Genomic DNA, 15,852 nt, shown 5'->3' on the forward strand with positions numbered 1-15,852 from the left:
TTACCATTAGCTTAGTATTATTCCTCTAAGAAGACAACTCCTGGCTCTGCACACTCTCTGGCCAATTCCCTTTGCAGGTGAGCATTTCATACAACTATGCTTGTACACTTTGACTCACTGTGTATTTGTTTTTTTCTAACCAGGATAAGTCTACCCATTTTTGGAGCGTATCTCAAATAAGAACATGGAAGCAGGGTGTTGTTATAACTGGGTCAAATCAAAACCTTCTGTTATTTCACATAGCAAAAGAATAAAGCAAACTCCATGTACCAACACATACAACCTCATTGAAATTCTGCAGGCAAAACGAAAGATGCTAATTTACCAAGATGTATATGCAGCAGCCATACATTTTCAATCAAACAATAACTTTTTGCTAATTAAAACAATCTCCCCTCCCCCACCCCTGCCTTTTTCTGGCTATCTCACAATCCACAGCTGCTTCGAGCCTTAAGGCCATCACAGCAAATTAAGGCAGTCAGCATCTAGCTCACTAGAGGCCAGGCAAGCTATAAATATTACCAGCCCTGCTCTTTGTGTTCACAGTGCAGGGAAACAGCTGGTTTAAGTTTGACTGCACGTTGTCATTTCTCCATTAGTGCAAACACTTCAATATTTCTTATGTGTGAGGTTGGAGTGAAGAAAGGGAAAGGAGAGGGGGGCACTAACAGCCAAAGCTAAGAAATGATGTTCTGTATGTACATAATTTACAATTAGATTACTGCCAGGGAGAATTCTGAAGTCTGATACAGTGGTAGTCAAGCCAAAGCCACAATAACTTCCCAGTTGGCCTATACCTTTCAGAACCCATTTTCTCTTGTTTTTCTTTTATTATTTTTATAGAAACTCTATTATAATGGTAATGGATTACATTTCTCAAATTGTATTTCATTTCAAGAGCTTATAAGCCTGTTGTGTTTGCGGTTTCATAAAATACTAGTGTGTTGGAAGTCGGGGCCCTTCCCAAACCACATATTCCTTCTTTTGTGGGCAGAGATCATATAGAAAGCTAGCAAAGTACAGAATGCCATGCATACATAGAAATGACATCTTGTATGGAAACCACAATCCCCAGTGTCTGTGGAATGTCTGCTGATTTTAGTGATTAGCATATATGTGCTGTGAAATTGATGTGCACAAACATATTAAGTTAAAAAAGATTAACCCATTTTCTTTATCTTAGTAAACTTAAATTCATAACTGAGTTAGACACCAAAAGCCATGGACTTAACACAGACACTGGTTTTATGGCTCAATACAACAACTTGTAATACACCACGCTGTCTCCTACTCTTAACTGACCACTTCAAATCCTTTATACATAACAGTCTAACCCCAAATTGCCCACCTCATTTCAAGTGATTGCTTCCAGCATGTGTTGCCCCTTCTGCTTAACAATCTCTCTCAATTTGTATTTACCTCAGACACTCTGCTTCCTTCCCCTCACCTGAAGACGAGGCCTGTGTAGCTTGAAAGCTTGTAACGTCCACCAGAAGTTGGTACAATAAAAGTTATCACCTCAGCTGGGGGAGGGATAGTTCAGTGGTTTGAGCATTGGCCTGCTAAACCCAGAGCTGTGAATCCAATCCTTGAGGGGGCCATTTAGGGATCTGGGGCAAAAATCTGTCTGGAGATTGGTCCTGCTTTGAGCAGGGGGTTGGACTAGATGACCTCCAGAGGTTCCTTCCAACCCTGATATTCTACCCTGTCTGTCTCATATCCTTTGACCAACACTGCACACATAAAATTCTTTCTTTTGTCTTTAAAAGTACTATTATCTATTTCTCATTAAACATAGCAGGTACAACTTATATTTTCAGCAAAGAGTCCTGTGGCACCTTATAGACTAACCCAACGAAGTGGGTATTCACCCACAAAAGCTCATGCTCCAATACGTCTGTTAGTCTATAAGGTGCCACAGGACTCTTCGCTGCTTTTACAGATCCAGACTAACATGTCTACCCCTCCAATACTTATATTTTATAGATTAAACTGTAAATGTTCAACACCACACTGTATTGGTATGAGCCAGCAGAGTTTTACACACTTTAATATCCTACAGTTCTCTATTGGCAAAACTGACCCCTGTGCTGAGGGCTACCACAAGGCCTACACATCACTTAAGATTTCAAAATAGGGCATAAGTGGGATTTAAATGCTGGATAGGCCTTGTGCTGCACCTCTGCCCATGGGTGCATATGACCTTATAGGAATGATTATGAAGGGGTTTACAGAGTTTTAGTTCAACATTTTCAGGAGACTGAGGTTAAGGTCATAAATCTAAATGTAGGCCCCCATTTTTGAAAATCTTGGTCTAAATTTTCAAAAGTGAAAAATGCAGTCATATTTAGCTATTCTTCTAAATTTTTATGATTTCAGTGACAATTGTCAATCTGAGATGCATCTGTTTCAATTTAAAGTAAACCAGTCCTATTGGATTGGAGAGTCAAGTGATTTCTTCACAGTTCGCACCTGCCAGACCAGAACCACATCAACCCTGCTAAGAAGACAGTGTGGTAACATAATTAGCTTCTGAGCTACATCAACCAGCCAAAACCACACCAAAAACCCTACTCTAAAGTTGAGCTGGATAGACCATTTTTTCCCCTCCTTGGTGGTATGTTTGTGCCAAAACCACAGCCAAATCAGAAACAATGATAAACTGGTGCTTTTCAGGGCAATGAACTGCTTCACAAAGCAGACAAACACAAAGCTCAGTGTGAAGAAGATACTGAAGTTTCAGTTGTCTCCGTCTGGCCCACAGCCACCAACACCAACCACCCAGTCAGTGGGAATAAAGGTATCTGAGTAGGGATATTCAAGACCAAATTCCTTTCCCAGGATTGCAGCTCCCTTATGGAGCCTGCTCAAATAAAGACTATTAGATAAGTCATCCCATTAGATAATTCTCTCTGTTTTGTTGTGAAGTGAAATAGGACCTGATCAGCCTGTTGAAGTCAGTGGAAAGACTCCCATTGACTTCAGTTGGCTTTGGATTAGGTTCATAGTTTAGTCTGTGCCAAGGTTTTAACCAGAATACTAGTACTGAGTGCCAGCAATAAACTACCAATGATGGAAAGGACGGCGTCAAACACCAGCTGAATGGCTGCACTTCAGTTATGGAAAAAACATGCCCCTGAAAAATGAATGGTATTAAAATGATTTCTGCCAGGTGGACTTTTTGTTGTTAATATTTAAGATGGATAAAAAGTACCTACATAATAAAATTAGATCTACCTCCCAGTCAACGTAATCCCAGTTATTCTCTTTCTATCCTTTTTGTATGTAAAGTATCAAACAGACAGCTGTTATTTAGAAGATCTTAAAACAAGGTTCTACGGATGATAAGAATGTGAGGCAAAATTGGGGACTCAGATTAGAACTAGTCTTCCATTGTACAGTATGTGTTCAGACTTGCCAGGATGTTTGAGGCAAATATATATATGTGTAAGGATTCCCAAAAGAGACAACCAAAAGGATGTATAAAAATGATATTTTCAGTTTCAAGTGTTTTTCAAGCAACACTAGAGCACAATTGGTGACATCAGAAAAATAATACTTTGCAAATGATCTAGACCTTAATGCCAAATAATTATTTCTGGCATTTGTTTAAAGCAACTAAATCAGCAAAGCTAACTCTGGAAAACTTCTGCTGTGATTTCACTACAGCTAATTTTCATAATGCTTTTTAGGAAATTGTTACATTTCATAATAGGTGGAATTCATCCCAGCCCTAAGGGTCACAGAAACCCCTATACACCACCTAGGCCCCATTTTAAAAAGACAGGCTATTTATCAGGTACTTTAAATCCCTTAAGTAAGAATATAAAGAGGCCACTGAAGAATCAGAGGATTTAAGTGGTATACAGGGCCTTGTACACAGAGCCATCAACCTGTGCAGGCATTTGAACCACAGTAAATTTCATCCTCTATATAGTTTTGTGGCCTGTATACATTAATTTTAATGGAAATCTGCAAACATAATTTTATTATTTATAATTATAATAGATAATTTATAATAAACATAAAAATAATTAGCACTATAACAAATGCAATCTCCTGATTTATACAGTAGTACTCCATTAACATACTGAATCATTTGCAACTGATGATGGAAATAGAATGCCAATGCACAGTATTGTTACTCTGGAAAATTCGGGCAAAAGGTTGACTGTATAATGGCATCAAAGGTACTCTTTTATTGGTGTCACTGGCAGAAATCTAATGGCTTGATTGATAATGGACTTAAAGGAAGTGTGAATTTGATACAGTGTATTATGATATAAATTGTATGTGCAACAGTATCAAGCTAAATTACAGCTTTAATTCCAAATTTCCTTGCTTTACTTGGTTTAAGGTAAGCCCTTAGGGCTACATTTTCTAGTGTTGTGCACTGGGATTTAGTCTTACAAATACTGTTATTGTTAAAGGAAACTGCATATCTAATTCCCTGTGGAACGCACTGCAAATAACTCCTTAATGTTACTTTAATGTAGTTTCTTTGGTTTTAACAGTAATAGTTTTGGAAGCCAAATTTTTCCAATATAATCCACAAGTGTCCTTATAACAGGGACTATTTTGTATTGAGGTTGAATGCAGTATAAGTACAGCAAAGTTGCTGAAGCATTATCAGGGAAAGAAGAGTTAAAGTGGAGTATATTTCTTTTTAGAAAGCGTACTTTGTTCATGTGTTGTTAGAGTGTCTGTACACTTTTACCATTTTATATCCTCATCCAAACTATAGATTATATGGTCAGGACGCAGTATAATGCCATGACAAGGAACTTTTCAATTATTGTCCTGCTACATACAGAACAATATGCAACTAACCACATTGTCTGTGCTCCTTTGTAGCATCTTGCACTCTTTTTTCTCACGCTATACAGATCCAGAGATATAATTATTAGAGGATATTCTGAAGATCCCAGATGACCCACTTAAGAAACATAATTCATAAATAAATGAGCACATTATATACATATACAATCTTATTCTCACATACACTACAGCCCCTTTACACTGATCTGTTAAAGAGGCCTTAAAGTGGGTGTAACTGTAACTAGAGCAGTGTAAAGGGCTTCCATGTAAATGAGAAACAGGACCATACACTCCATCTACTATGTGCATTTATTTTTTGTGTTTATTTGGATTACTTTTAAGAACTGGATTATTAAAATAAGGAAACAAACCTCTGGGTTGCAAATCAATGTGGAGAGAAAAGACATCCGCAAAAGAGTAAGCCCTGGTCTACACTACAGACTTATGTCGATATAACTACATTGCTCAGTGGTGTGGAAAATCCACACCTCTGAGGGACATATTTATACCGACCTACCCAATGGTCTAGACAGCACTATATTGACAACAAGGCTTCTCCCGCTGACACAGCTACCGCCTCGCGGGTAGGTAGTGTCTTTGCTAGGCACAGCTGCTCTGCTCCAGTGTTGTAAATGTAGATAAGCGCTAAGGCATGAAGAGCTATACTAGACTGCAAAGCAGATGTCCAGACAGTATCATGCAGCTCAGTATCAGACAGCTCAGACACTGTGATCAGTACTACCACTGAACTAAACACGAGGCAAACTGCGTACAGGCTGTCAGGAAAGCTGTGGAACGTTGTGCCCTAACACATGGATCAGCAGCAAGTGTCAGGGGCCCAGGTACATGTAAGTATGTAGCACATCATTTCCAGATTTGTAATAGACCACACACATATACTCACTGCATATGGCCACTATATTCCTTTCAAGCTGCTGTAACCTACTTGTCTCTCTAGGGCGCGGGCCGAGGGATGTGCTGGCCGCTGCTTCCAGCAGCTCCTATTGGCCTGGAGCAGCGAATCACGGCCACTGGGAGCCGCGATTGGCCGGACCTGCGACGCGGCAGGTAAACAAACTGGCCTGGCCCGCCAGGGGCTTTCCCTGCACAAGCAGCGTCCCAAGTTTGGGAAACACTGCTCTAGGGACATAGTCTGCATTCATGAGCATGATATCTGAACACCTTGCTAGTCTGCACAGGTGAGGTGGGTATTCGTCTGTACAGGATTCTCCTGTGATGTAATGCCTGTTGGCTGTTACACTACTTTGCCAGGGGCACATTTCACTGTTTATCACAGTAGTGCTAGGGGGCCTCAATCAGGGATCAAGCTCCCATTGTGCTAGGTGCTGTACAAATGCATAACAAAAACATGCAACCACTCTTACAATCTAAGGAAAGGGGTCATGATTTTGAGAGGTGCTGCTTTGTACTATCTGTTAGAGAATCCCTTTTGCAGTTATGCAGTGATGTGACAAACCAACATGAAGCTAGTTTTCTCTTGCACTAGACCTTGTTGGGTTCTAGGTGTAGTAACTTTTGGGGCCATTTACTGCATTGCATGGAACCAAAAGAAGCACGTGTCCCTTTATCCTTTTGAAAATTCTTATCTGTGCTATAAGAAGAAATTCAAGTACAGTAGTGCCTTATATTACAACTTAGATTGAGCTGCATTTTCCACTCATTTTAAAGAATATTTGGTACTGCTTCAAATTCAAGTTTTAAAAAAAACCTATAGTATATTCACTGCTGTAGAAGAGTTAAGTACAGATCTGTTTTTGCATGTACATGTTAGGCTCAATAAAATAATAGCTTTCCCTAGAAAAAGTTTGTATTATTTTAATTACTTTAGTAAAGTTATAAAAATTGTGTTAAATACGCAGTCGCATATGCATGAAAAATGTTGTGCTTGTGTTAAGCTATTTTTCAATATACCCTCTTGTCTCAGAAACTGTAGAGCACAGGTAGTTAATAGCTGGACCGTGGGTCAAATCTGAAGGGCCAGATGCTTTTGAATGGACCCCAAAATCTTTTTATTTACTTAATATTATCATTAATGTTGCTATTTTTTTATTATTTTCTCTGGAGTCTGGACGTTGACTATACCATGACCAAGAAATTTTGACCTTGACAAAAAATAATTGGCAACCCCTGTTGTAGGGGTTTATAAATTCTCCTGGCTGTCTATAGTAAGTGCAGTATCATTTGTCAGTTTTGTTTTGCTCTGTCAATGTGGCACATTGATGAGTACAAAATTAATAAGTTGAACCTTACTTCAAACATAGTGTCTTCACTTATTTTAAAATCAGCATATTAAGAATTATGTTCCTTCCATTTAGATATAGAATCAGAATTCGCTATGGTAACTACTTTAGAAGATCATTGTTCTCGTCACACGTTTTTTAAAACTGTAACAGTGACTTGCATTATCTTCTAAGGCAGCATGACCTGGAATACAATTTTATGTGTGAGATCACACTGGTTCATAACTGGAGAAGAATGGTAACCATTTGGTATCTTCAATTACTTTATTAGGTGATACTGTCAAGATAAAAAATCATGGGCTCAAACCTTGCCAGCTCTGCAGTTAGTTTGTACCACACTGTCAGGACAAACCAGCCCTGTGGGCATTTCCCTAGCGTAGGGTGGTCCTCCAGTGGTGCAGAGCTCATATAATGGCTCCTATGTCACTTCCACGGCCTCTGGCCAGCGAAGTGGGTGGGGATAGGGAAAAGGTGTGCGGCTAGGTGCTTTGGTGACTCCCGGCTTGCATAATACCCCCTCTTGTGGCAAATGACAACTGATGTGATTTCAAGCAGCCTGAAGGTCAGCCTAAATTATACCATGGGACCAGCCCAGTTCACATCTGGCTCAGTATCACAGCGTGGAAAGAAGGCTTTAAGCCACATTTGGCACCCCTTCCTGAACAATGCTGTGCATTTTTTGGTTGCAGCCAGGGATTTGCCCTCATATATTTAAACAAAATTTGTACCTGTGTTACTAACAGAGATGGCTGCAAGCTATATTATTCAGACTGCTGTGGATCTCAAACATCCCAAAATCTGGGGGAATTCTAATGTAGAATTTTGGTTCGGCCCATCATAGAAATGGGACTAACTGCAAAATTCAGATGGACTCACATTATCCAGATTCTTTATAAATGTGGGGGCATTTGAAGCTAAGATTTTGCACCTCTAGTTATTAATAATACCACAGACAATTACAACAAATCTAAATAATGCTATTTATTTACCTATCTCATAGAACTAGAAGGGACCCTGAAAGGTCATTGAGTCCAGCCCCCTGCCTTCAGTAGCAGGACCAAGTACTGATTTTGCCCCAGATTCCTTAAGTGGCCCCCTCAAGGGCTGAACTCACAACCCTGAGTTTAGGAGACCAATGCTCAAACCACTGAGCTATCCCCCCTCCCATTTCACTAAGCTTGGCCAGAGAAACTATAACCACCAATTTTCATATAGAATCTACGAAACAAAAGGGGAATATTTAAATGTAATATTTGGGATGAGGAAAAATTGCTTTTTTTTAATTGATGAAAACATTTACATTCTTATGTATGAATAAACCTTTTTAATATACAAAACTAGAAATTTGACTCTAAATGATTGGACTTACAAGAAGACTACATAGAGTTACCACAGTTAATTGTTAATTTCTGTTACACAATTTTTTGACAATTTGGTGGAAATTCATAGAATGTTATCTCCAGTTTTGAAAATGTATTTTATTACATTAATGATACACAATTTACTGTACAGAATTCCTCTCTGAGTATCCATGGCTGCTGGACTGCTTTATCATACCTATGGCACTGATATTTGGCAGTGCAGCAAATATGACCAGAACCACAGTACATGTGACCTTTTTTTTGGGGGGGGGGTGTTTTTTATTTTAGATTTTGTTTTTTGTTTTTGAATAATTTGAGTGTAGCAGATCAGATTAATGTGTGAATAAATGCAGGTAGTTTTTTACAAGGTGATGGGAATTTGTACCTTCTATTTATACACAGCTAGCAATTTTGCATGAAAACGTGAACTGTTTCTAGAGTGAGGCACTTTAAACATGAGGCCTCAGGTCACTCCGTGCAGTCTCATGGGAGTAAAGTTCAACAGCTCACTCTGCTTGTCGTTATAAGGACTTGCTTTTTGCATTGTCCTGTTACATTTCTGGCAGAGACAGCAGCTCAGACACCTAGCTATTTGTTACCACCATTTTCTCATAACAAGAGCAGGTCCAGATCACAAACCCAAGAAAACTCTTCCAGGGCCCCTTTTGGCCCAATGTAACCTTTTAAAAATAACACAAAGGCATGTTTAGCTAACACGATTAAAATAAGATACTCCTGTAATAATTTTACCACAAAAATATACTGGATGAGTCATTTATCAATACAGAAGGATAAAACTATTCACTGGAAATAATTAGCCTGTTTTCAAATGTGGCTGCCAAAATAGTCTTTCAAAGTCCAATCAGCCAATCATAATTTTTAATTTAACTACAGTAACTTTAATTGGATGAAGATAACAACAGGTGGATTTTGGGTGGGACACTTACTCCTTTTTTTAAGTTCACAAACTTTTTGCACAGAAGTGGCTTTGTGAACAATATCCATTTTCCCAAAATCTCATGATGAAACATTATGTGAAACACATGGGCAAAGCACTCTCCAATTTAGTACAGCTCTATTTATCAGACAATTACAGTTCTTAAAGTTATATTCTCCCACTAAATCCCCTTTAGCTTCTGAAAAAACACTTAGTAAATATATTGTATCAGATAAGTTTGCTACATCTGCCGTCACAATACTATGAATTAAACTCAAGTCAGAGTAAAACAGCAAAAACTACACAAGCCTCAAATTGTTGTGATGTCTTTCCCCCTAAATCCTATTTTGACATGGACAGATATTTCCACATTGTGTTGGTAAGCAGAGGAGCTCGGATACTACAGTGGTAAGGACCATATTAGTACCTTGATAGGTAAGATACAGATAGTAGTAAGCATCATTGCTAGTAATTTTAAACTCTAGCCTCATTACCTTGACCCATTAATCTGATTTGGGTTACATTCCATCTTGATGGTGACTCTAGCTGGTGGTTGTGATAACCAGTCTTGCTGGGGGACACGCGGACTCATCTTTGATGTCTGCCCATATTCGCTGGAAGAGGAGGCAGTCATCTCTGTCTTAGTAAGGTGTGGCGTTCCGTAGGCACACTCAAACAAGGACTGGTCTTCGCTTACTACTGATAAAGCTTCCTGAAAACCAAAGCAGAGAAATCAACATGACACTGTGTCAGAGAAGTCATACAGATACTACAAAATCCCTTAAGACAATGAGATAGGTCTCAAAAGTCTTGTGGGGTATATACATTAATTGTTTGCATGCTTATTATTATTTATTTGTATTACGGTAGCAGCTATAGGCTAGGGCCCTATTGTGCTAAGCACTGTACAAACCTATAACCAAAAGATAGTACCTGCCCAGAGAACTTACCTGTTGGATGTTTCCAATCAGGAAATAAAATGCACCATGTTCAAGCTTTATTAACAGTTCAGAAAAAATAACAGAAATCTAATGACTAAATAGAACACTGCAGGAGTAGCAGTGAACTTAAATCTTTCACTTTCAAGGCTTGAACTTAGAGGCCAGATTCTCAGCTGGTGTAAACTGACATACCCTGCACTGACTTCAACAACTTTACTCCAAATTATGATCTGGTCCTTGAAACTTCTACTCTTGGAATCCTGGTGTCTTCGTATCCTGGAGTTCTCATATACCATGAATGGACTGGATGGCTTAGGGTATGTGTAATGGAATACTGAGCCTTTATCTGTCCAATAGGTCATTAGATCACCTCTGCCCCAGATTAAAGGACCAAAAGTCATTATTGTCTGCTCTGTTTGGAGGTCTTTCTGAAATGAGTACATGGTCTCTATTCAGTTGCTATCATGAATTTTTTACATCAGAAAAGCTATCATCACAATTGACAATTTTTTTGGTCTCAGTAGAGTGGCCAAGGATTGGAGACGCCTGGAGAATATACTACATTTTTGCCCTCAAGGTGCTTTCTAGGTCATGATTCAGGCAGTGTGATGGGATGAGTAGGGTGGTGAAGCATGCTCTGCCACTGTGCTTTTCAGTAGACAAAAAGAGAAGTTCAGTCTCCTGAGCTGTTTAACTAGCATCTTTAAGCAACACTGAATTAACTAAACCTTTAACACATTTAAAATAAAGAAATTAAAAAGCCATATTTGGAGAAAGGAACAATGAGTACCATGCATTAATTCCCCTGTAAGATGAATAAGGTTTGGTTTTTCTGACTCCTTGGGAGTTTCTCTTCCTTCTTGCCTATAGAATTAGGACCAATTTCTTTCCAAGATAATACAGTGACGGGGAGAAGATATATAGCTGGTTCCAACCTCTGTTTCAGGGATCCTGCTCTTCCTATGAGCAGAAACAAAATGCAAGCCAGCCTAGCACTTGTTGCTGGCTGCAGAATAGGTGCTAACCAGCTGGTGGGCTGGACACCACCCCTAAACCACAAACCACACCCGTTTGAGGATGTGGCATGTTGACCACCCCATTAGCCATCTCTCTCTCTCAGAATGCTTCCTCAAGCAGTGTGTATAGATCCTACTTTGCTGCATGTGTGGGAAGAGGTTCTCTACAGTCTCTTCCCCACTGCGGTGACAGCATGGTTACTGCACCTTTATGGACTGCAACATTCTGGGTGGCAGAGTTCAAAAGATTTGTCATTTTGAAGGCAGCTGCAGCTCTAGTTAGTTGGAGACTGAACCCGGCAATGAAGCAGTGCTGTATGTAGCTTATAAGCTTATCTCTTACTATGCCATTGCAACTAATGCTGTTACTTCATTTCTTCTTGTTGTTATTATGAACTAATTTAAAGTCACTGTAGCTTGGTTAGAGGGCATAATTGGCTGACAAAATTTTGGGAGACATAATACCAACTTTGTGCACCCGTGCAGCCCAGGGCAGGTTTGAACCCTTTAGTGCCAAATTCTGCTCTGGCTGATACAGAACTGAAGAGCGCAGATACTGCCCAGTGGGTCCTTTGCCCCAGGGATCAATGGTAGGCTAGCCCAGGATTCCAGGGAGAGATCCAAGGTACCAAATGGAGGTGATTGCTTGGCTGATCCTTTGGACATTGAGCAACACACAACCCCAGCTGACAGCAGCATATGAGCTACCCAGCTAGCGGTTCCCGGCCAATGGGAGTGCGGAGCCGGTGTTCAGGGTGGAAGCAGCGTGCAGAACCCCATGCCTCCCCCAACTAGGAGCTGGATCTGCTGGCCACTTCCGGGGCACAGTGCAGAGCCTGGACATGTAGGGACTAGCCTGCCTTAGGTCTGCAGCACCGCTAACTGGACCGGAGCCTCCAGGGTCACTTTTCGAATACGTGCTTCCAGTCCAAAACCAGACTCCTGGTCACCTTAATTTCTGCTGGGAAAGTCTGTGGAGGGCTCCAGACTACATACTGTTCCTGGAGTGTGTGTTATCTGCTGGGGCCTTCTGCCCTCCAAGCCTGGCTCCACAGGGGTTGGGCCTGAGGGAGGGCTGAGGGAAAAGGGTTGTGATGTCCCCCTAATGCTGATGCTGAGTCAGTTACTAAATTAGCTAGGGATCCTTACATCCAAGGTTTTTTATTTTCATATAACAAGATTTAACGTAATAAAGTTACTTGGGGGGAAAATATTTTGTTTTACAAAGTTCTGAGTAATTTTCCATGAAAATATACACACCCCTGACCACGTACCCGCAGCACTGAACGGACTGACATCCAGTGTCTGAGACTGTTTTCTACCCGCTTCTTTCGCCTCTGCTCCACTGAGGAGTCAGTACAGGGACTAAATAAGAATAACACATTATGTAATGTTAACTTTGGCAATACTGATTACCATAAATATGTATAAGAAAGTGTGAATTATACAAGAGAAAGCAGAAGCAAAATTGCAAATATGGCAAGCCAGGATGTTGTTATATATTGCTTACAGATTAAGCTGTCTTCAGAAGTGGCATCAAAATGCCACTCATTGATTTTATTTACTTAATCTCCCACCCACAATTGAATAAAAACATGATTTATTCAGCATTAAAACAAAACCTGGCTCTAAATAACATAAATGAAGACAATTTTGGACTAACTATAGAAAACAAATGGAGACTGTAAGAGATGAGATTTACTAAATTTGCATATATTGGGATAAATAAGTGCAAAACAATAGTATCTGCCTCACATCTTAATTACTTTTCAATATGCTATCAATGCACAACTAACACATTATATCATACAAAGGGGAAAAAGAGTACATATATTTCAACTTTGTGTGCAGGTTATACTGACCACCAGAAAGACTATGCCAATTAGTTAGGATTATAGTGGATAATTGAGAGACTGTGACAGAAAAACCAAACCCAAAACCAAACCCAGGAGACTGAGTCTAGCTTCATATGTCAAGAAAATATTCAATTATAGATGATTTCCAAGGAAAACATGCACAACTCACTATAGGAATTCCTCATCTAATTTAGTAGTCTATACCCTATCTTGTGATTTAGCAGCCATTACGTTTGTATAGGGCTATGGAGGCAATGTCGGAATATCTGTGCTTCTGTCATCTTCTGAGACTGGCTGCTCGGTTACCTGATGTGGAGGGCTTAGAGGCAGAGTGAACTCTCCGTTACAACTATTCAACCTTTACTGGCTCCCTTGATGTTTTCCTATTGAGACCTGGGTGACACCGCATGCCTCCTCTCTCCATTGGGAAGGATGTAGGGACACAGGGTGGACAACAGAGTCAGTCTTATTTCATCTCTGAGCCAGAATAAGTTGCAGTGGTTGACAAAGCATTTCCATGAGTCTGTGGAGTCAACATATGTAAAAGCATGACCTAAAACAGACTGTCCTTACTTCCTCCATGACTCATCATCCTTCTCCAGCTGGGGCCAGGATTTCACCCCAGAGGTCGATGGGAATTTTGCCATTGACTTCAGTGGGGCTTGGATTTCATCTCTGGAAATATGCAATATGCTTAACTGCCATTCCACAACTCCTCCCGTCATGCAATCATACTTTCTGCCATCTGCTTCTTTTCAAAGTACAGTGGCTGCAATTGAAATTTCATGATGTGTCAACAGCTACCACACAATTATATCTGAGACTACCACAGCTTTTCCCTGTACTTTAAGTAGAAGATACCTGTGGTACATGTGTGGGCACTGTGTGCTGAGAATTGGCAAATACTGACTTTTTAATGGCTTTTGTTGTAAGCTTAAAGCCTATGGTGGTTTGAGCAATTAATGGCCAAAGGCACTTCAGCATTTAGGCCAATCCTAGACACTGCAAAGAAGAAGCAATATCTAACAATTTAAGGATGGATCACAGTAATAAGAGAGACAGTCTCATATTAAAGACAAATATTTGTACTGTAGGAAAATACAAAAATTATATTAAGGAATATGGAAATTGTCTCTTGATTACATAAAAACTTCTGATTCAATAAGCAATATGGTATATAAAAACAGACAGTAAATAGCCTTCAACTCTTCCTCCTACACTTCTGCCCATACTATCTAGCCTTGATTTCTCTCTATTAACTAAGACTGTGATCCTGAATTTTTATGTTTTCTCCATTTGTAACAAGTTCTATATAAATGACCAAATAATAGTCATTAAAACATTATTCACTAATTCCTTCATCAATTGTCAAAGAAGTTATTTGGAAACAGACTTTTTATTACTTAATCAGGTCTAAACTGCAATGAGTAAAAACGACTTTCATATGCCATTCACCTCAATCATGAAGGCTAGGAAAGGAATAGTCTAACTGCAATTTCTCATATTTAACATATTTGATATAACACACTTTGTCATTATTTTGCAAATACAAATGTAAAGTAAAAAACTTTAATAATTTTTGACATTTAAAATTTTAAAGAGTAATGTAAATAATTCACTGCAGACTAGACTGTGCAACCTTGCTTATATTGGTAAGCACTTACTCACACAAGTAGCCCTATTGTAGTTAGCTGTATGTGCTCATCAGTGTGAATAATAGTTGCATGATCTAGTCTTACATGTATTAATACTGTAACTGATCAACAAAATGCAATTTTGCATATGAGTGTCAGTTATATTTCTATTAAATATTTGCATTGCCCATTTTCATGCAAATTTTTTTCATACCCATATGTTGTTACCCAACCAGTTTAGTAGCTTCAAGTAGGTCAGTGGGATAAAGCAAAGTAAATATTAATATATTAGTAAACAGACCCATTAATAGACTTCCTTTAAACTTGCCAAGTTTTGTACCCTTATGGGAACAGCTACAGTAATGGATGGATCATCTTCCTGGATTTCATGACACCTCAGAAGTTAAAGCTTTCAATTCCAGTAACTAGTGGTTGACATGACACGGCATGAAGAGACACATGCTACCATGGCAGACAGGAAAGATTATTCAGATATGTGCATGAAATATAATGCTTTGATAAATTATGAAAAATAAAATTCATATTAGACAAATATTTTCAATTTTTTGTGCATAAATTTCTATGAGAGTATCACCAGCACAAAAGAAAATACATTTTTCACAGAGAGTTTTTTTTCCCTCCTACTCCACAATACTTGGCTTCTCCCTTGGACTTTTTGTTCTAGTGATAAAAGCACTAAATGTTTTTTCATATTTGTATTTGGGTTTGGTTTATACTTTGCTGATAAGTGAAAAAGAAAGAATAACAGACTGACAAATAACTATAACAATAGATACAGTAATGGCTTTAAAATAGGATAAAATAATTAGGACGAAGATGTTTATTTAATCAAATGCATGATTACTTGGCCTGGAAAATAGAATATTCAGGACACATGACTGAGATACTCTACATTATGACGGGTATATACAACCTGATCAATTCCTTCTTTTACTCCAATCTCAAAAATTGAGGACACAATGAAAGATTTTTTTTTAATCCAGTGAAATTTAAAACCAATAGAAGAA

The 15,852-nt window shown here is 39.0% G+C and overlaps 1 protein-coding gene across 7 annotated transcripts in view; it reads right to left on the minus strand.

Annotated features, from left to right (window-relative positions):
- ERG (ETS transcription factor ERG) overlaps nt 1-15,852 on the minus strand; it is a 210,830-nt gene that overhangs the window by 34,439 nt on the left and 160,539 nt on the right. For 5 of the 7 annotated variants that reach the window (XM_045002483.1, XM_045002478.1, XM_045002484.1 and 2 more), the window contains one exon: nt 9,872-10,089. In XM_045002483.1, coding sequence (XP_044858418.1) covers nt 9,872-10,089 — 218 coding nt within the window. Of the gene's footprint in view, nt 1-9,871; nt 10,090-12,608; nt 12,654-13,763; nt 13,807-15,852 lie in introns of those variants that run through there. The other 2 variants (XM_045002482.1, XM_045002479.1) reach the window with 2 other exon arrangements.

Source organism: Mauremys mutica, chromosome 1 (genome assembly GCF_020497125.1).
Source record: "Mauremys mutica isolate MM-2020 ecotype Southern chromosome 1, ASM2049712v1, whole genome shotgun sequence".
NCBI lineage: Eukaryota > Metazoa > Chordata > Testudines > Geoemydidae > Mauremys > Mauremys mutica.